Here is a 21,646-nt window from a genome sequence, read left to right on the forward strand (position 1 = left end):
AAAAAAAAAATATGAGTGGTCCGGTCATTGATGTTATTACAATACAAGATGTTGATAACATTTAACAATTTTACTAGGTACCTTACTAATTTCACTTATAGGTTTGAATGAAGACACATACAAGATGATTAGATGTTCTTTAATATTAAATAAACTGATTTTTACAAATTGTTGAAAAGCAACAATGTTAAATCATGCTTATTGCAGATTTTTTCCTTTCTTATAACTGCAACTTTCCCATGATAATGTTAACAGTTATAAGATACAGCTGGTTTAGAATTTTAAATGAATCAGTATGGCTTTGCTTTTGCTATGCACCCTTGCACACTATCTTGGACATTAAACTTGAAAGTTATCCTTCCCTCTCATTCTGCAAGGCAATAGTCTAACTTAATAATTATATATTTTGTTTTTTATTACCCTTACAAGGCATATTTATAGACTGAAAGCCACAAGTTTTTACTGGTAACTATTCTTTTACATCTTGGCACAATAACGGGGTAGGATACTAAACACTTTAGATCTATTGGGTTGCTTACAACAAATTGTGATTTTTCTAAACTGGCTTTGAGTTTTAACTCAAATTGTTGGTTAACTGGAAAGTAACTGTATTAATTGTGAATGTCTTTTAATGGTAAGTTTTAATGTTGTGTCTGTGTTTGTAAATCAAGTTAACACAGTAATATTCATATGTTCCTGCGTTTTTACGTATAAAAGAGGTATACAGTACTTAAGTATTGAAAAAATAATGATTCACATTCAAGAAACTATTTGTAAATAAGCTGCAACTAGTTGGTGTTTTCCTTTTTTATCACAGTCTGTTTTTAAGTGATTGTAAAAATGAGTACACTTGATTTGGTTGTTCCTATATATCTTTTTGTGATCAAAGTAAATAAAATGCAAACATTTCATTTTTATGAGACAAATAATTCAAATAGGGGGATTATTACTATTGATATGTTGTGGATATTAAATTGGTACTTAAGTCATTTTAGATTTGTTTCACAGTTATTGTACTTATTTTAGTATATTATATGATCTTTAAAGTGCATACATTTTTCATCAACTTCAAAAAGTTGAATGTAATTAATTTATTAAATGAAAACCCGTGAATAGATAAAGAAAGTAGGTAAATTTTTATCGACAGTTACTTTCCAGCTAACCGAAAAAGGAAGGTGACCCAATGTAGAAACAAGAATAATATTGTACTTGAAAGCAGAGAGCTATAATATGTAATGGATTGTTGGGTGTCTTATAGATAAGGTACACAGTAAGTATCTATGCGTGATCGAGGTACTTATAAAAATATAAACGTTCCAAACATTAAATTATATGAGTATTAACAAAACTGTGAAAATATTTTTGGTGCAGCGTTATCCGACTGTGCAAGTGTTTTTACCGAAATCAACTCGATGTATCTTCCTTAGGACCTTCATACTCGACCGAGCAGAACTGTAGAAAAATAAAACTCATCAAGATTGCTAGCGGCTTTGCCGTGGAACGATAATGGAAGAGCTCTGTATAAAAATATATCATATTACCTAACAATAAATAAAATTCATATACTAGAACTACAATTTTTCAACAAAGGTCAAGAAGCCAGCCAGCTCTCCCTAATTATATCTATGTGTATAAATATTTGTATTTGATATTTGACATATATGTAATTTACACCACATTTCTATAGCGCTATATATCGATTTATAGAGACGGACCGATTTAGACACCTTGCTAATACAGGGGTTGGTATATAAAGGGAGTAGGTGAGATTCTCATTTAGGGGTTAAACCAGAGAAATAATTTATTGTTTTTTATCAGCAGAAGGGGATTGCAGCTCGTCGGTAACAACGGCTGCGGGAGTCGGGTCGTCTAAAAACAGAGGGTTCTTCACTTCCAGCTCTCCAGTCTGGAATATGAAAATAACAGATGAGAAATATATAGGATACTATAGGACATACAGACTTGTTTTTAAGTCCGGTTCAGTCATTGACAGATATCAAGTAAACATCCCACCTATATGGACCAAATCCAATATTTAACTCAATCAAAATAAACGGTATCATCAATCTGACACATACTTTCTATATGAACAACCATTGTCAACAACCTTATTTAAAATATTTTGCTTATTTTGACCCAAGGAATCACAAAGTAAATTATGTCCCTATATAATAACACCCTGTATAATTAAATTATTAAATAACCCACAGAGTCCAAAGGGTTAAAATCATAACATTTTATTCTCCAATGATTATTGTCGTTCTTATCTCTTTACTTCCATACTTCATTACTTATTACTTTTATTAACAAACCATGTTAGTACTCACAGCAGCCAATCCCGGACACTCGTAAACGGTGTAATCTCCTTCTTCATTCTCCTCTTCACTGTCACCCTCCGACACAGACCCCCTTCGCTCGTTGTTGGCGCGGTTACTGTAAACAATGGGGTGTGTTAGTATAGCTACATTATCTCTCCTATCCTACGCCAAAGTGTGTGTTGTATTGCGAACGTTGTACAAAGACTTTGGCAGAGGCAAGTGAGCCTGAGGTCTTACAATGAGCCAAGTTCAAGACATACTTTTAATAAACTTTTTCGAGCGGAGCTTGCGTGCACAGGGTGACTGACAGGAGCTGGACGTTTTTCAAACGGATAGTATATGCCCTGCAGTTATCGATGCGAGTAGGGAGGGGTGTAATTCATTGCTGTATTTCATTGCCATCTTATTAGCCACGGAGCGTTGGACAGTAAACATTGTATGTTTCTCTATCATGAGTATGTGCGAAATGTCGAGCCTATCAAGGACTCGCAGTAACTTTTTTTAAACTTCCCTTTCATCTTATGACATAATTTCCAGCCAAATTACAATTCTCAAGCTGATTAAAAGTTTGAGAAAAGAGGATCTATAAAAAAAATACCCCCGCCGCAGCAAACCTGCAGACTAAGCGAATTTCAACTCGTCTGATTACATTTTTACTAAAATATTTCCATAAATAAGACATATTATTCTCTATTTAAATAACATTAGATTTAACGAGTGCTTAGGTTTGCTGCTACGGGGAAGGCAAAAAGTGTTTTTTGACCATACGTCAATAGTATAGGATGAAATAAATAAATTTGCCAAATTTTATCAATATATACCCATAAACAAGTAAACTACAACAATTTTCATTTTCTCCATAAGAATAACATGGGAATTTTTAATTACACTATTTTTGAATTTTCTCCGTGACCGTTAGGCATACAACAGCGCTTCAATATACTAAATTATTTCTTTTTTTAAGCTCTACAAAACGGTTTAGAAAGAAATCGCAAAATGTTTTGTTTTTAGGTTCAAAAATGGGAAAAACCCATTTTTACCCCATAAAACCCCCCATAAACCCCCGTTCCCATGGTCCGATTATGCTGGATCCCGAACTCGTTCGAATAAACGTAGGTTTACACGTTTGTACCAAATTTCATCAAAATCGGATCATTTTTGCTCGAGTTATCGCGCTAACGGACACATATATATATATATATATATATATATAAATATATATATAAATATATATATATATATATGAATTTGAACAGATGGTGTTTTTGGCCTCTAGGGACCTCAAAATGAAAAATTAAATCGGTCTCGGGTCCAGGTCTTACCATGAGTACTACGGTAATAGCTTATTCCCTATATGGGAAATTCGCTAAAAAGAAGCCTCTTGGCCAAAAAATAGCTGTTAGAATGTTGTAGATTTTGAAATAGTTTTGTAAGCTCTAAATATGTAAGTGTTGATGTGCTTAGGCACTTTTTTGGTCACAGATGAGTTAGTCTTCAACAAGATTCACACTAACATACTACTATAGACTAACCAACAAAAGTAGACTTCTCGTCCCATTGCACATTTGGAAGCTCGTTTTTCGTGTCTACTTCATGTTGGTGACACTGATCGCTAGTGTCAACAAAATTTTTTTTCTATTATTTTAGGGTTAATTCCATGATTTGTGCTTTACGGTTTGGTTATATAACTAGGAGACGAGTTGTTGTTTATGATTAAAGTTTTATTTGGTTTAACGAGGTTTTAAATAGCTGAAATAACAAGAAACAAATTGTAAACAAAACGCAACTCCTACAGTGCACGGGGCGGAACTAACAATTAATTGTCTTTTGTTGATCCACAAGGATGAGAAATTTACTAAGGGAGTATGTTTTATCTATGACAAATACTCAGGGTTCAATGGCCGTGGAGGGTATGTTCCTAGAAAAGGTTATTTCACGTTCCTATGATATTCTGTGGAAACGCCCAGCGTTTGAGGGTGTGTGAATTTTTTGTTAAGGTGATCTCAAATTTTGTGTCTACACTCATAAACCCTGAACTCTGATGGATTTTACATGAAAGTGGCGGGAAAATCTTTGGTGGCCATGAAATGTTGGGACATATAATGGAAGAATGTAAGTAAATGATTCAAACCTGCATGAATGAAAGTGGACTACATACTGAAATTTCATCTAAGAGTAAAGAATATCTGATAATTGTAGCCAACTATGTTTAGTAAATAGTGTATTTCTTAAATGGCATGAGTTTACAGTAAGTTTAATGTAATAAAAGTTATAATTGATACCACAAAACAAAATTAGTCCGGTTTTCCTCCGCCACCATAATATGGATTAACAATTTTATCTAAACATATTATGTTTAGATATGTTTGCTATTAGATATGTTTTTGTTGTGTAATGCCAGGTAACAAATAGATTCATAACATTTTTCATATTCTTTTTTAAATGTAATTTTTATTATTTTTATATTATTTTATTTATTAGAGTTGAATACAGTTTTCAAGTAGGCTACAGAGGACACGATAAAACTTGAACCGGGTTCCCGGGTTCAAAATAAATGTCATTCATTCTGTTTTCATTTTCTTTTTAGGTAGATCAAATTAGTATTTTACCGTATGATAATAAAATAGTAAACAAACATTTAAAACAACAATATGGAATTGTAGGGTTTATTTTCATTACTATTACCTACTTGGGGTTTGATAAACGAAGCAGAATTAGAACCAAGTCCCATCTTCTATCCTGCTTAACTAACAAAAAACGGTAACCGCGGTATCGGGAATGACCGACAGTCTTGACTCTACATCCATCCGGTTGTAAAAACTCATTCCCCATACCGCAGTTACTGTTTTATATTTGTTTTAAATGTACCGTTTCATTGTCCGTGTTCGTGTGTCTTTATCCTTTATAAGAATCAATGCCCTTCTTATGAAGTGATCAACGTTTTGACATCCTTGGCGCCTGAAGATGACTTTGTAGAAAGTCTAAACTATTTGCGACACTAGCAACATTAGGATTATAACGCAGCGGGTATTTACACCAATTCATATAAATTATTTCATGAGGTTTATACAGAATTACCTTTCCATAGCAATGATCTGTTGTTTCTGGTGCTGATAGTGATACATCTGCGCAGACTGCGCTAGTCTGCGGTCTCCTGTAGGTGTAATCTCCTTGTTGGGACCAGTCACTCCATACGCAGGATACTCAATGTCTGCGGCAGCCTTGGAGTTTGAGTGCAATCTGCAACGGTTCAAATGTTAATTGCTTCATAAAATACAAACATTATTACCAATCAAACACTTCAGCTATGGAGCTAGACATTCTAGCCCTTGTTAAAGTTGTCACCAGTTTTAGAATCAAAATGGATGTAGTTGAATTGGGCAACTACAGTGTGCGGATGTCAATCACTAATGATTACATAACAATTAAAAATCTTCTTCAACTAAAAAAAAAATAATGGGAAATGTAATTGTTGTGCAAAATAGGTCATGAAGGCAAAGCTCCAAGGTTAAATGATATCAGCATAAATAATCAACTATTTTTCAACTAGAACCACTCATCTTAAATGCATTTTAGACAGTTCATTTAGCCTCTATCTCTTGCGCGGTATCATTTTGGCAAGTATTTTTTGTGATGATTATATTCAATAGAGAAAAAACATACTGTTTTCTTAGGTTTTTGTAAGGCCAATTACTCTGTCAACTTTTATAACTTTTTTATTTTAAACTCAAAGCTAGGTTTAGTAGAAGTAAAAAAAAAAAAAACAAAAAAAAAAAAAAAACAATAAACAATGTTTACAATTTGCGAGTAAACATGTTCAAAAGCTATAGTGCAGATAGACTTATAGGTATCAACACCGACTACTTTGAAAAGATCAGTAGCAATAATTAGTTTACATAACACATATGGGTCCCAACTGTATCGGTGACTGTCACAGCATTTCTCGATCACATGCAATCCCTCTGACCTCACCGGGAAATTCAAATGCAATACATTAAACTAAAGCCACATGATTGGGAAGTTTTTTTAAGGGTAGAATTCAGCGTACACTCGGAATAACTAGATGCAAAATGGTGGTGGAACTAAAAGTTTATACAGATATTTCGTAGGAATTTTCCCAAGATAATATTGTGCTCAGTAGAGGGATCAGATGCAAAATACAAATGTTCAAAAATGTTCAACAGGAGTATGTTTAATCGTACTTACTTGTACCAGCCAATAGAAAGTGCTATGACACCAGCCGCTGCCGCGGCCCCACAGCCCGCGATGATAGCTAGGGCAGAATAATTCACTTAATAACTCTTTTCCTCGACTTAATTCAACCGAATTATTAAACTTAAAAGATGGAGAGCAGTGAAAGAAATTGAACATTAACTTAAAATATCAGACACTTGCTATCGCAGAATAAAAGTTAAATACATTTTAAACAATCCCTAGTCTTACACTTTATTTTGGTAACTAGTTTAAAATGTTTATATTGAAAATATACAATATGGATTGAAAAAAGGTTGTGAAACATAAGGATATGACAAAATGTATGAAAAAGGCAGAAAAACATTTAATCAAAATTTGTTTAAGATTGGTGTGAACTTAGTTCATAGTATTCAGTCCTTTTTGTGTCAATCTTTCTACCAGCCATTTAGTACTGTATTAATTGTTTAGACATACCTTTAATTTGTTTCTTTAAGTGTTTTTTCTAAAAATAACTATTTTTTATATTTTGTAAATTTAATAGTTTCTCATGTTTTTTTAGATCATAAATTAATTGTTAAAAGTAAGTATATCACTTTTATATTTTTGAACTCAAACTTTTATATTTTTTATTTTTTTCTGATAAAGCAAACCACTTATTGTAAAGCAAGATCTCTTAACTTCTTGATAAATCTTAATCTTGATGAAGTAAAAAACAGTATTAATTTAGGTACTGTAACTTTTTTAACAAATTCATAAAAAACAAGTAAATACTGAACAAAGAACTCTTCTAGAATTTAAATAGCTGGGTAACCTTTAAAATTTGTGGTATGAAAAACAACTTAAAACATTAAGAACTATATTTCATCTACCAGAGTATTTAATATTTTGAAGAATATCTTTCTATATATTTCAAGATGAATTGGTATACACCTTAAAATTGATTATTTTATTTACTAACTGCATACCTCTTTTTACATGTAACTTTTACAATGAACTGTTTCATTGACCTATAATAAGAACAAGATAAATTCATACAGGATGCAAAGATGGGTGACACTGATAACTTTGACCCAAGGATAAGAAATCTCCAGGAAATATGACACTTACTTGACCACCAAACTTGTAACTATATTACATTCAATTACTGTTGGTGTAGGATTATTTAACAAGGAATCAACTAGACCTATACATTTAACAACAAAATAAGAAATAACTTTTATGCAGATTATAACATTTTCAGGGGATAATTAACTTAATTACTGAATTAATGAAAATGTATCACCCAGTAGGTTATATAAAAAAAACATTTAAAACTTAGGATTTAAGAATTTGTGTTTTATAACCAGTAGATAACACAAAAGATAAATGCCTATAATAAATTTACGTGAAAATCTTTTTAAAGAAGTTACATTGAGATTTAATATAAGCATTTGGTGTCATCCACTTGCTGTTTAAGACTTTTGTCAAACTATAAATCCTTGAAAGACTTTGTCAATCATATGTTGTATCCTTACGGAAAATAAAGATTTATTTATCAATCCATAAACGGCCATTACGGGGTTTTGTTGTTGTTTTTTTTAACGATTTTATCATAAAATTTCATCTACATTCAAAACTTACATTGGCCGTTACTTAGTCATTGGAAGTCTTGAAAGGATCAGATTTTGGGGTAGTGGAGATACTAAATAGGCCTAATTTTTTTTTAAGTTTACATCATAATAATAAAAAAAACTTTAAATAAAACGTCTTTTAAAGTTTAACATTTTTTTACTTTTTTTTGTTATAAAACGATTGTAGGGTAACACAGAGCCACTTATGGGTTATCCAGCCAAAAATGTGACCATGATATACATTTTACTTTAATAATAATTATAAATTCACTTTTAAAAAAATTAGATATTCTTACCAACAAGTACGACATCCTGATCCCCCTTGGCCAAAAACTTCTTAAAAACATATGAAACTTCGTCATCTCTAGGCTCGCTGCTTTCTAAGGTAGCTTCATCCTCCTCCCAGCCGGTAGTTACTTCTTCCGGCTCCGTTGTAGGGTTCTTAGCTTCATCTTCCTCTTGAGTTGGCGGCGCCTCACTTTCTAGCCTTTTAGTTTCTTTTGCAAGCAAGTCTGGATCTAGGAAGTAAAAAGTGGTATTAATAAGTGACAATTATAATACTATATTAAATCACAATCACAATCGTAATTTACTTTGTTGAATACGTTTTGCATTGTCAATATGTTAAGATTGAATTTCCTTCAAAAAAAGTTGTAGAGCAGTTTGGAGAATATTTATGATTAATCCTGCATTGATCAGCAGAAAATATGGATTTTATTTAATAAAACAACTACATGATATTAGGTAGGTACTAACATGTACAACATTGCTAATATTCGACCAAAATGGAGTTTTTAAAGGAATATACTCAACAATAGAATCAATAGGACATTGGGCTTACATTCCAACAGAGGAAAAATAATCAGCATTGAAGCGATATTTTACTACACATTATTATAAAAAAAACTAAATAAATTATTATTGGGCTTTTTCAGGAGAAAATTTTCATAGACAAAAAAATGCTCCAATCCTAAAAGTAATGTATTTTATTTTAGGTAGATAGATGGACCTATACCTTAGCTTGACACCGAACCAATGGAACGGATTCATGATAATAACACATAGGTAACTTTATAATTGATCAGGTATGAATCCAACTTTTCAAGACAAAAGTCCTATAATATACCGGATGTACCCCTGATTATTTTGGCATAACTATTTTAGGTAGCCTTCACAATACATGCTGATAACAAGCGTTCCTTGTTAACGTGACATGATTCACAGGGGTCACAGGTCACTTGTATAGTTGAAGAACATAACTGTTAAACTAGGCAGGTGTTCCCAACTACGATAATTAATCTCCACCTGCTTTAAATCACACATGGGGGACACAGGATGTGGGCAAGTACCTTGTGAGCTTAAAGAATACCAGATAACTATTAACTAGATTTATTCATCTTCTTAAAATCATTTGCTTCAGGGTAATCACAAAAAAACATTGTAAATAAGTACAGTAGCAGACACAAATAGAAGTAAGAACTAATAGTACAGTCTATCCATATACAACGTGGACAAAATTGGCGTCCAAGGAATTTTGTCTGAAATTTATGTTTTTTGGGGCGCTGAATCCGAATCTGAAGTTGTCCAACAAATATTTCTTGAGCGTTCCAAGATATTCGCAAAAAATAGCAAAATTTTAGCACTTTTCAGTTTTTATATTATAAGTCGAAAACTATGAATTCTAGCGAATTTTACCCCAGTACAAAATGGAAGGTGACAAAATTTCCTTCAAAATGCACTATTCACACTTGAAAATCGATTAGAAATAACCTCCGCTAGAGTGCATTGAAAATTGGTTATTTTTCTGATTTTAAAAAAATTCAAGCTTTTGCTCTGATTTTAATTATTATCAGCAAACACCCACACCCTTCCCCTATAACTATCTCAACCCGAACTCCCCCATCAAAACACACCCCCCCCCCACCCAATGTACTATACCATTCTTCCCCTTCATTCCACAGTGTTCTTTCTACTTTTCTTGGACGGAATTAATAATGTTAGAGAGGTAGGTTTCCATGGTTATCATTAACATGACAAGGCAGTTGTTATCATTGACCCAATGACACTACACCCTCTTAACCCTCCATATATAACATTTTGGGTGTCTTTTGGTATTTCAGAATCGGGCATATTATAGAAAGATTTGTAGAGGCTCGATTTCTTTCCTTTCCTCGTGGATCCTTCTTGAAATAATGGTGAAGGATACGGACTTAGCTTGAATTTCAAGGATTCCTTAAGCTCGTTTTCAGACTGCTTTATAATAGTCATTCTTTGGTGTAGTGTCATTGGGTCAATGATAACAACTGTCTTGTCATGTTTATGATAACCATGGAAACCTACCTCTCTAAGATTATTAATTCCGCCCAAGAAAAATAGAAAGAACGCTGTGGAATGAAGGGGAAGAATGATATAGTACATTGGGTGGGGCTAAAAATAATCCCCTATAACTATCTCAACCCGAATTCCCCCATCAAAACACCCCCCGATGGGGGAATTCGGGTTGAGATAGTTATAGGGGAAGGGTGTGGGTGTTTGCTGATAATAATTAAAATCAGAGCAAAAGCTTGAATTTTTTTAAAATCAGAAAAATAACCAATTTTCAATGCACTCTAGCGGAGGTTATTTCTAATCGATTTTCAAGTGTGAATAGTGCATTTTGAAGGAAATTTTGTCACCTTCCATTTTGTACTGGGGTAAAATTCGCTAGAATTCATAGTTTTCGACTTATAATATAAAAACTGAAAAGTGCTAAAATTTTGCTATTTTTTGCGAATATCTTGGAACGCTCAAGAAATATTTGTTGGACAACTTCAGATTCGGATTCAGCGCCCCAAAAAACAAAAATTTCAGACAAAATTCCTTGGACGCCAATTTTGTCCACGTATGGTTGAATTTTACAACGGATTGACTGGACTATAAGAGAAGAAAGTGTTTTCTTGCCACCAATGACATTAAATAATAGAAGGAACTATGGAAAAGAAACAAAAATGTTAGTGGAAATATTCAAGATTCAGAAAGATTTACTTATTACTACAAACGAGAGGGTCACAGAATGAAGAACTTCAAATTCAAATGAACAGAAATCATGCAGAAAATTACAGAAATATAAAAAGACAAATCAAAATACTATATGGAAGGTTCAATATTTAAAAGGAAAAGCTCTACAAGCTCAACACAAACAAGACAAATGTTGAAACCAAAATATAAATAAACATAACGAGGGAAGTATGTTCAGACAATGATAAATCAAAATAACACATGGAAATTTAAAATTGTTATAGCTCTACATGCACAGAGGACAGAGCGAAAAACAGAAAACTTGACCAAAATTAAAATATGTACTGGCTGAGGAGGAAATACAACATGCAGCATGCAGAGTAGAGTTTCCATACCAGGATCATAGAACCTAGGGTTAGAAGGGGGAACTGCAAATAAATCGTTTTGGTAACTGCGGCCGCCATCTTCCGGGAAACGATATGTAAACTCTGGAAGTGGTGCGGGAACCACCTCCGGCTCAGACGCCTCTCTGCGTAGTTGGTATTGCCGCCATTTGCTCAGAACTCGCTGGATACGCTGGATAATAGCTGCCTCTTGATATTCTTCAAGAGAAATTTAAATTTTAAACAAAAATAAACTATAGTAAACATTATACTTGCAATAGACCAGAGTTTGGTCTGTTTCCAAATACCTTAGAAACACTATTCAAGGAATTTAGAAACTTACGATCCAATCCATGTCACATTCATAATAAAACTTATATAAATCACATGGGAATCTCACACAGGAAAATTAAAAGTAAAAAATATTACTGTGTAATGACTTTTTTAAAGTATATTTTTGAGTGTGATTGTACATAGTTAAACTATTTTATTTCAACTATAGGTGTGTGTTTTTAGGAACACAATTATAATAATCAGTGAGGGTTAAAGTTTAATTTTGTGTGAGTTTTATTACAAAATATGTGCTTCCATATAGCTTTGCAAATGAATGACTTTTTTGATTATATTTTTATGTCTTGCTTGAAATAATTAATTTTGATTTTGTTGTTGAAACTTCATTGGATTACAAATCAAGCCTGCTACACAAAATTGCTAGTAACCCAGAAGAACTGGGTGGGTAATTTAATTTTGTTAGACTGCTATGACAGTGCCTCCAAAAACATACTTTACAAAAGAACAACTTTTTAAAATTAGTTTTTTGTGTAACGGTAACCCTAATGTTTGTAACTAAGAAAATCCATTCAAAATTACAGTTACCGCGTACACTAAACTCCAAAACTATAATGGTTTTAAAATTTAAAAGAAAATTGTAAATTTATTTGACAGTTTTCTAGGTTAGAGATTTTAAATGTTTGTTATGTTAATTTTATTTTAATATAGTTTCATTTATTTCATTTATATTTTTGGGGTTGGTTTTTTTTATAGGTACTGTACTAGGCCTATTTCAAAAACACAATTTTTTTACCATATTTAATTTCAACAAATATTTTTTAAATTTTCTTTTAGTTTTTTAATGTTTTAATCTGGGCTGCATATGATAACCCTTGTGACTAATAATAATAATATGCATTTTTTTAATACCATACGCTAGGCCTAGCTTGTATCTGTGAATGTTTCTATCAAATTGTTATTGTAGACAGAACATGAGGTGACAAAATAAAATCAAGGTCAATAAATTAATTCATTTAATATATCTGAGGTCTGAGGAGTTATTGATATTTTTATACGTTAAATAAAAATAAAATATTGTAATTGCTAGTCAATCATACAACTTTTACCGTTTCTACTGAACTAAATTCGGAAGATTTTCATTTGAATTCTCAAAGAGCTCATAGTATCGAAAGCTAGATTATTTCCCATTAGCATAAACCAAATTCAATTGACTCACATACACTAAAAAAGTAACTCTTAGTTCATTGGATTTTTTTTAATAGGGTAGGTAGATAAATTGGAAGATATATATAGTCTCCATAAGAAAAAAAACTGTGTAAATCAATAAATAAATCGTCAAATGGGTCAATACAATTATTTATCATTCTCAACATTGCTGTCTACACTTCAAGTAAAACAAACCAACAAAATCAATCTAATTTACAACTTCATCCTTGACATACAATTCCTTTCCACCCAGTTAATTCACAGTACATCGGGAACTCACGACCTACGGTACACCATTGAATTTAAAAATCACTATCAATTATCTTAGTGATTAATTAATAAACACCTTTAGCTGTAACGAGTTCATGAATGAGTCCATTGAGGAAATAAAGAGAAATACGTGGCTTTCAGTAAGACATACCTGGATAGTCTAGATGTTCAGCTCCGACTAAAGTATGCGGCAAAACGGAAACATAAACCAAAACACAACACAAGACCAAATGCATACTTTCAGGCCTACCTATGTTGACTGGCCTACCCATATGGTACCGTCACACTTCCATTTTGAAAAATCGATACCTTTCCCGGTAAGCTTCAGTTCAACAGTGTCAGTTTTGACTGTTTGTAGTCGATTCGGTGTAGTATCAGTTGCGCCGGCGCATAGTCATGCGTGATAACAACTGTCATTGACGTATCGGTTGAATCGATAGTTGAATCGAACGAACTTCGATGTATCTACACGCACCAATCGATGTGAGGTTATGTTTCATTACATGTAATTTTAATTCATAAAATAGCAACCTAATAAAAATGGAGTGACTGGGCATGAAAACGTGCAATTTATAAATCTAAAAGAATTCTATGGATAGGCTATATAGTGGTTTTATATGAATGATGGTTTGAAAAATTTAATCTTCGCCTCAAAAACCCGGTGTGTCTGGTCAATGTCGTAAATAAATTACTGTGGAAATCTCCTAGGTGAGGTATAAAGCTAAAGAAGCAGTTTCCACACAAAAAATGAATTAAAATCATAAAACCAGATGAAATTAAGGGGGGTGACTAACCAAAATGAACCGTTGACTAAAGCTCATGAGCCAGTTGTGTACATATTTGATTTTAACAAAATCCAACCAAAACCGTAACTTCAATGTCTTTTGTCTTTTTCAATGTCTTCAATGTCCATGGACTTATGCACTTTACTGTAATTTTGTTTAGTAGTAAGTAAAGCTTTGTATACTAATGCCTAATTACTGTTAAATCTGTGGGCTTGTCAATAAATTGTTCTTTTCTCTATACCACAAAATAAGATAGGTTTGCTTCATAGGTCAGTAAATTTGTATAGATCTTATAAAGCGAAAAGCGTTTGTGGCGAAGTTGAGAAGTTTGTTAGGTCTAGTCTTGAAAGACATGTTTTATCCCCAATGCAATAGAATAAATATTTTGCTACATTTGCATAAGCTTCTTTTTAATCTAAAAGGTTTATTTAGAAAAAATTGTGTTACATCACGCACTTAGAACCCAACAATCAAACAGTAATTAATTACATCTACATCTTACAACAATACGAATTTGCTTTACAATGTCGGTTGTTGTTGTATTGAAGTACCGATGCAATTGTTCGGTCGGTGCAAAATATCGATACATCAATGTCGCATTATCGACTACCGTCTCTTATCTATTTGCGTCATAGCGCCAGCTGTTTCAACTTGCTGCTCTAGTGACAATTTGACAAGTGACACAATGGATGTTTCATTCGACCTTGAAACGCCAAAATTGAATAATTATTTTGACACACGACTGAAAACTATTGGGCTAATGCAATTTTTTTTATAAAATTTCTAGAAATATTTGGAGATGGGCCTAAAAGATTATCTTGTTTTTTTTAACAATTTTTGAATTTAAATTGGTATAAACATATTTATCATTTTGCTATTTGACATTTATTAATTTTAGTAAGTGTTGGGTATTGACTAGATCTTGCCATAACACATTCCCGATAAATAATTACGAATTTGGAATACTAGATAGATACTGATAAAGAATCCACCCAAAATGTATTCAATTCAACATTTAATTTGGCATATGCTAGCGTAATTATAGCTTGTGCATTACACGGCTAATTATTCTCTTGGCCTCCAACAGATGGTTATGGAATCTTATACAGTGTGTAAATTAAAACCTGTATTATTGAAACAAATCTGTATTTTTTAAACCGAAATAGATAGAAATATTCTGTTTATGGCATTGATTGTTAACAAAAGATCCACAATTTTTTACATAAAAAGTATTTTTTAACCCCCCTAACAGGGTAGGGGGTGACTTATTTTTTCAAATGGCAACCCCTATTGAGTGACCCCTCATTTCGAAGGGTTTATCAAAAGAAACACAATGACACAAACCCGAGGTGGATATCTTACCCTAGCCAAAATGGCAGGTATTCCAACATTTTATTTATGTGAAAAAGCACCAATTTCACAAATATGGAAACAAATCTGTGATTTTAAACCGAAAAAGATGGAAATATTCTGTTTGTGGCATTAACAAAGGTTCCACAATTTTTTACATCAAACATATTTTAAAACCTCCTTAACAGGGTAGGGGGTAGGGGTGACTTATTTTGTTCAAATAACCACCCCTATTGAGTGACGCCTCATTTTGGAGGATTTTACAAGACATAAGCAATGGTGCAAACACGAAGTCGATATGTCACCCCTAGCCAAATTGGCAGGTATTTAAAAATTTGATTGGGTGAAAAAGCATCCATTTCACCAATTCAAAATTTTAAATACCTGTTATTAACCATTCTTTGTTAACAATCAATACCACAAACAGCATATTTCAATCTATTTCGGTTACAAAAATTCAGATTAATACACAATTCGGTAACACACAAATTAATACTCCCACCGAAGCAAACCTGCAGACTAAGTGAATTTCCATTTGCCCGATTTGATTCTCACTTAAATCTATTTAAATAACGTTAGGTTTAACAAGTACCTAGGTTTGCTGCTACAGGGAGGGTAGTAGTGTTTTTAATAAAATATTAATAGCTTAGTACAAAATAAATAAATGTGCCAATTTTGATCAACATATATCCATAATCACGCAAACTACAAACAGTTAACTTATTCTCCCTAAGAATAACATGGGAATTTAAAATTTAAAACTTTTTGGATTTTCTTGTCAATCAATAACTACACAAAAACCCTTCAAGTACACTATTATTTGTTTTTAAGCTCTTAAAAATGATTTAGTGAGAAATAAAAAAAAATTATGTTTTGATGGTAAAAATAAGAAAAAAACAATTCTTACCACATAAAACCCCCTTTTCATAGTCCAATCATGCTGGTTCGCAAACTCTGTCAAATGAATGTAGGTTTACACGTTTGTACCAAATTTAATCTAAATCGGATGGTTTTTGCTCGAGTTATCATGCTAACGGACTCATATAGTGTTTATACAGTAGTGGGTAGAAAAACTTTGACACTGAGGTGGATAGATGGAATCAAGTTACTGGAGTTTGAAATTGTGAACAGACGATCCATCATGTAGTTTAATCACTGAGTAAACCACAGTCAACCATTGCCCTTAACCTCCCAGTCTTCATTTTGTTTTCAATAGTTTTTGTATTTGTACTTTTTCTTCGCCTTTTGGAATTTCGTTACGGTTTTCGTAAGGGAATGGTTTAAGCCTGGTCTTATTACTCTCTAGACCTTTTGTTAGACAGCTTCTGATTTGATTGCCCAATGCCGAGTAGTTTCTTGATCAACCAACTTCTGGGTGCTCAGGATCAAACCAGTAAACTTCAGATTTGAAAGCTAGATTATAACCACTTGCCTTTCAATACCTAAATGGCTTACCACCTTGGAATGTGAAGACAATATATTTTTATTTATAAAAATAATTAAACTATTCAAGTACATTTACTGACTTCTTTCTAAATTAAATCATGCCTGAAGGATAACAAAGTTTTCACTCCAGTCTAATTTGATAATTAGACTAATATTTATCACTATACTTTTAACAGAAATAACTATATTACAAAAAATAAAATATCAAAACAAAATTATTGATTACATAATATAAAGTACCTATTAATAAAAAATCTTTAATCTTAATAAAATAATATTAATGACTTTGATGAACAGATGACAAATGCAAGAGTTTTAAATCACTGGTGTACACTAGGCCTACTTGGTCAATTGAGGAAGAGTTGGGAAAGAAAGTTTATTTATGAGGTAACCAAGGTCTTGGAGTAACTGATAGTGAAGCAAGAGAATGTTGTTAGGGAAAGTGTTTTTCCCAATTAGCATACACCTTATCTTTTTTGTTAGGGAAGATGTGTTTCATACAATTTATGCTCTACAAACTATTTTATTTCATTAATCAAGTTATTAGCGAATTTCCCTATAGGGAAGTAGCTATTACCGTAGGTCTCATGGTAAGACCTAGGCCCGGGACCGATTTACTTTTTCATTTTGATGTCCCCAGAGGCCAAAAACACCATTCGTTCAAATTTTTATATATCTATACTAGCTGACCCGACGAACTTCGTATCGCCAAAGTTATAGGTTTCCCCTAAGACAGACCGATGGAAAGAAAGTACCGTTAAGTTTAATTTTCAAGATGATCTCGTTCGCATCGCTCAATCACGTCCTGGTTGAAGTTCGTTCGCTACGCTCACTCACCTTTGGGTTGGAGCTCGTTCGCTACGCTCACTCACCTTTAGGTTGGAGCTCGTTCGCTGCGCTCACTTGCCTTCAGGTTAGCTCGTTCGCTACGCTAACTCGCCTCCAGGTTGAAGTTCGTTCGCTACGCTCACTCACCTTTTGGTTGCAAATTAGCTGTTGTCATAAATGTAAAAGAAATAATAGTGCTGCACCCTGTTGGTAATCCTTGTAACTTTAATGCTATTGAACATCATAGAACAGAACCAACTTGTTTAATTGAAACAGCTGTTAAGATTCATTAATTCCATTTCTCATAAGGTTAACATGGGAAACTCCAGAGCCACTGGGGCGGAGCCCTTTTAAGAATTTCGAAACGGGAAATAGTTTACTTTCTATTCGCATACCTTCAGAATTTACACACCAAATTTCATAACGATCGGTGAAGTCGTTCCGGAGGAGTTTGCAGACAAACACTGTGACACGAGAATTTTATATATTAGATATAGAGTTTTATATATATATATATATGTGTGTGTGTGTCCATCCACACGATAACTTGAGTAATTTTTGTCCGATTTTGATAAAATTTGGTTTGAAGGTGTAAGGGATAAACTTGAATGAGTTCGCGAACCAGCATGATCGGACTATGGGAACGGGGGTTTATGGGGGGTTTTATGGGGTAAAAATAGGTTTTCCCCATTTTTGACCCTAAAAACACAAAATTTCACAATTTCTCTCTAAACCATTTTGTAGAGCTTAAAAAAACAAATAATTTAGTATATTGAAGCGTTATTATGCGCCTAATTGTTACGGATAAAATTCAGAAAAATTGTAATTTTAAAATTCCCATGTTATTCTTATGGAGAATAAGTCAACTGTTGTAGTTTGCTTGTTTATGAACATATTTTGATAAAATTTGGAAAATACATTAATTTCTTACTAAACTACAGTACCTTTTAACATTTTACATAAAAAAAAAACTTTTTTACCCTCCCTGTTGCAGCAAACCTAAGTACTCGTTAAACTAATTCTGTTTAAATAGGGAACAAATGTGATATTTTTAAGGAAACATTTTAGTGTAAATCCACAGGCAAATGGAAATTCGGTAAGTCTGCAGGTTTGCTGCGACGGGGTATTATTTATTAAGTTTTGTGATGTGTCTGATGATGCATAGCTGCAAAAAGCCTCATGAAATTTAAAAAAATATTTAAATTGGTGATGATTTTATTTTAAATTTCAAATGATTTATTGATTGATACCACAATGGTTTTAAATGTTGACATTTAATACTTGTTTGTTGTACATTTTTGCTTGAGTGTTTACAAATATTTAGTTAAGTTTTATTAAATTTGTGTATATCTTTTTCATTATTTTTTAAAATGCTTATTTCCCATAAATACATTTCAACTTTTCAAAAAATGAAAGCAATCCTATTGACATAATGCAAGAAATATAATTTTATGATTGAAAATCATAAGTTAGAGCTATTTTAAAAAATTCCGTCGATGCAGGATATAACGTCTCAAAATTTCCAAAAGATTGAATGGAAAAAGCTCAAACAAAACAACTGTCACATTATTTTAGCCTCTCCTTATACTCTTTGGATGGTTAGAAATTGTTGTACGTTGTAGGCCTTCCTATCTTAGATGACATAATATCAAAGTTTTTTTATATTTTAGATTTTATTCTGATCTCTCTGAGAAGGTAACATTACTGAATGTTTTAACATTTTTATATGACCACTAAATTTTTTTTCATAATTTGGTTGCTTTATATTTGTTTTGAAATATTTAACTGTCCTGATACTTTTTCCCCACCCTGTATACCGTCTTAATTTTAGATGTCTTTATTTCACGTGTGTAAAAATATTCATCACTGAAAGTGTTAACAAAACAAAAGTTATTGGTTTAATTTAAAATGTAACAGCACTAACATTTTCCAATAAACGTGTTTCAACTCGTACGTTTGTGCCCGGTGCTTGTTGTGGCTTCACTACAAGCATATATTGCTTGGCAGTAAATATCAGCATGTAATGTAGCATGCTGTATGGTATTGAGTCTTGCTAAATCAATCATCGTACATTCTCGTAACGTTTTAAACAAGTGAATATTGAAACTTATGTTTAATCTGTTGAAGTAATTCCTAAGCTCCTTAGTCTCTTTTTTAATAGCCAAAATAAGTACCAAACTGTCTGTGCAAAAACGTAATGTGTAAATACAGTAAATTTAAATTTACTTTTTAGCATAAAAAAATAGACTATAGGTGAAACACTTAAGGCATGGTAGAAATGTAAATAGATCAAGTACCATTAGTGATGTGACAAATCTCATAACTTTTGAAATTAAACATTTTGGTTTTGAAACTGCTGACATATTTGTATCATTGTCATTATTTTTGTTTACAACACTGTTAGGCTGGCAGAAATGGAGCAAAGAGATAACCACTAACACTGATTGAGATTAGTAAGTTATATTCGGAACTGAGTACATTAGTGATAATTAATAATATTTTACTTCTCTAACTTGTGGGACATTTTAGAATTAGTATAAAACTAATTTCATAATAGCAAATTAATTTGCAGTTGTTTACTTATTCTGTTGCTCCCCTTCACGTTGGTGTCTCCCATGGTTCAGCTATTACTCCCGTCAGGTATGTCCATGCCTTTTCATCTTTTGTTCCTGATCTCGATCTCCAGCACTCCTGTGGTGTCACTCCGCTAACCTTAGCCACTATGCTGAAATATATTTACTACTTACTTAACTACTTCCACGATCCAACCTTAATTCAATTCTTGCAGGTCCTTCGTAACTAAATTCTATCCATTACAAAAATTCCCGTCAGACCCTTAACCTATATCAGAGCAACTATGTCAGAGTCAAAAGTTTCTTCATTTACACCCATAGCTCCCAGAGAAAACCCACAACCTGACAGTTTTTAAAAACAGTTCCATGAAAAATGATGAGATTTGGTAGGTAGGGCACATAAAAAAATCGCCACTATAATGTTTTTGCTTATTTTATTGAATTTGGTAGTCACCAACATAAATGAAATAAATCAACAAATTGACTATAAAAATAAATCACAAAGTGTATGACCAGAATGTAAACATAAAAACACTGCTGTGAGATCGTCTTACGGCAAGCTAACAAAATATCTACATAAAAAGATAAGGAGATTACAGCTAAAGCTTAAGGGACTAAAATAGGAACTGTACAAATCAATCGAAGGATATGAGATTAGTAGAGGTAGTGTTGTTTTCTGTGAGCATTTGTTGCAATGAGTTGTACCAGATTAAGGCATCTTCTTCACTGATCGCTTTGAATTTGTACATATTGCCTGAAAAAGCAAAATTCAGTCACAATTAGCAAAAAACTTTTTATCTAAGAAACGTAAAGGGTTATACTCAGTTTTCTGAAATAAATTAACAATACATAACCATATTACAGGCCATTCTAGGAGATTTGCATGAGAAATAATAAATAGCCAGAAAATAGTAATTGCTGTAAATACTTTGTCGCGAGTTAAAGTGTATGTTCTGGATCACTTTTATGTGGTTTTTAATAGTTATGTTCTTTAAAAACAAAAAACAAAATAAAAAATTAAATATTTACAGGTTGTATTTGGTTTAACTTTTGGATAACCAAACACACAAGAAACAGAACACAAATATTATAACTAATACACAAAAAATGTAATCCAATTTTAAAACATTTTAAACTAAGTAAGGTTTGAGTTGGGAAGTTGGTCTTTAGGTCCATTGTTCAGGATTCAAAACCTTCCTTGGTAGAAATTGGTGACAGTAAAATATTCTATGTGGTATAGTATAAATGTTAGTGTTTCATGAGCCAGATTCGACTTTTCCCCTTACAGGTAAGCTTCTCTCCTAACAAAAAATTTAAAGATTGATCATTGTGCCTATATGCCTACATCCTTTTCCTGGCATTTCTTCATCTAACATGACTTTTGAGTATATAGAT

At 32.6% G+C, this 21,646-nt stretch overlaps 2 protein-coding genes across 3 annotated transcripts in view; both read right to left on the bottom strand.

The window, feature by feature from the left end:
- Window positions 1-1,102: 1,102 nt before the first annotated feature.
- Window positions 1,103-13,601, bottom strand: LOC128995266 (neural proliferation differentiation and control protein 1-like). Of its 2 annotated transcripts, XM_054420225.1 has the most exons (7): window positions 13,421-13,601; window positions 11,515-11,721; window positions 8,419-8,640; window positions 6,525-6,591; window positions 5,397-5,558; window positions 2,328-2,433; window positions 1,103-1,906 (listed from the first exon to the last, which is right to left on the bottom strand). In XM_054420225.1, exons 1-7 carry the CDS (start codon window positions 13,539-13,541, stop codon window positions 1,802-1,804), a joined length of 990 nt encoding a protein of 329 aa, XP_054276200.1. In that variant the 5' UTR covers window positions 13,542-13,601; the 3' UTR covers window positions 1,103-1,801. The 2 variants fall into 2 exon arrangements, with proteins under 2 accessions (XP_054276200.1, XP_054276201.1); XM_054420226.1 differs by lacking the exon at window positions 11,515-11,721.
- A 7,082-nt stretch (window positions 13,602-20,683) lies between these two features.
- LOC128995471 (ras-specific guanine nucleotide-releasing factor RalGPS2-like) overlaps window positions 20,684-21,646 on the bottom strand; it is a 35,240-nt gene continuing 34,277 nt past the window's right edge. Inside the window, exon 17 of the mRNA XM_054420490.1 lies at window positions 20,684-21,005. Within this exon, the coding sequence (XP_054276465.1) occupies window positions 20,887-21,005 (119 nt within the window). The 3' untranslated portion in view covers window positions 20,684-20,886. The remainder of the gene's footprint in view (window positions 21,006-21,646) is intronic.

Source organism: Macrosteles quadrilineatus, unplaced genomic scaffold (assembly GCF_028750875.1).
Source record: "Macrosteles quadrilineatus isolate MER2022 unplaced genomic scaffold, UCM_ALF_1.0 Scaffold_5__1_contigs__length_97177068, whole genome shotgun sequence".
NCBI classification, from domain to species: Eukaryota; Metazoa; Arthropoda; class Insecta; order Hemiptera; family Cicadellidae; genus Macrosteles; species Macrosteles quadrilineatus.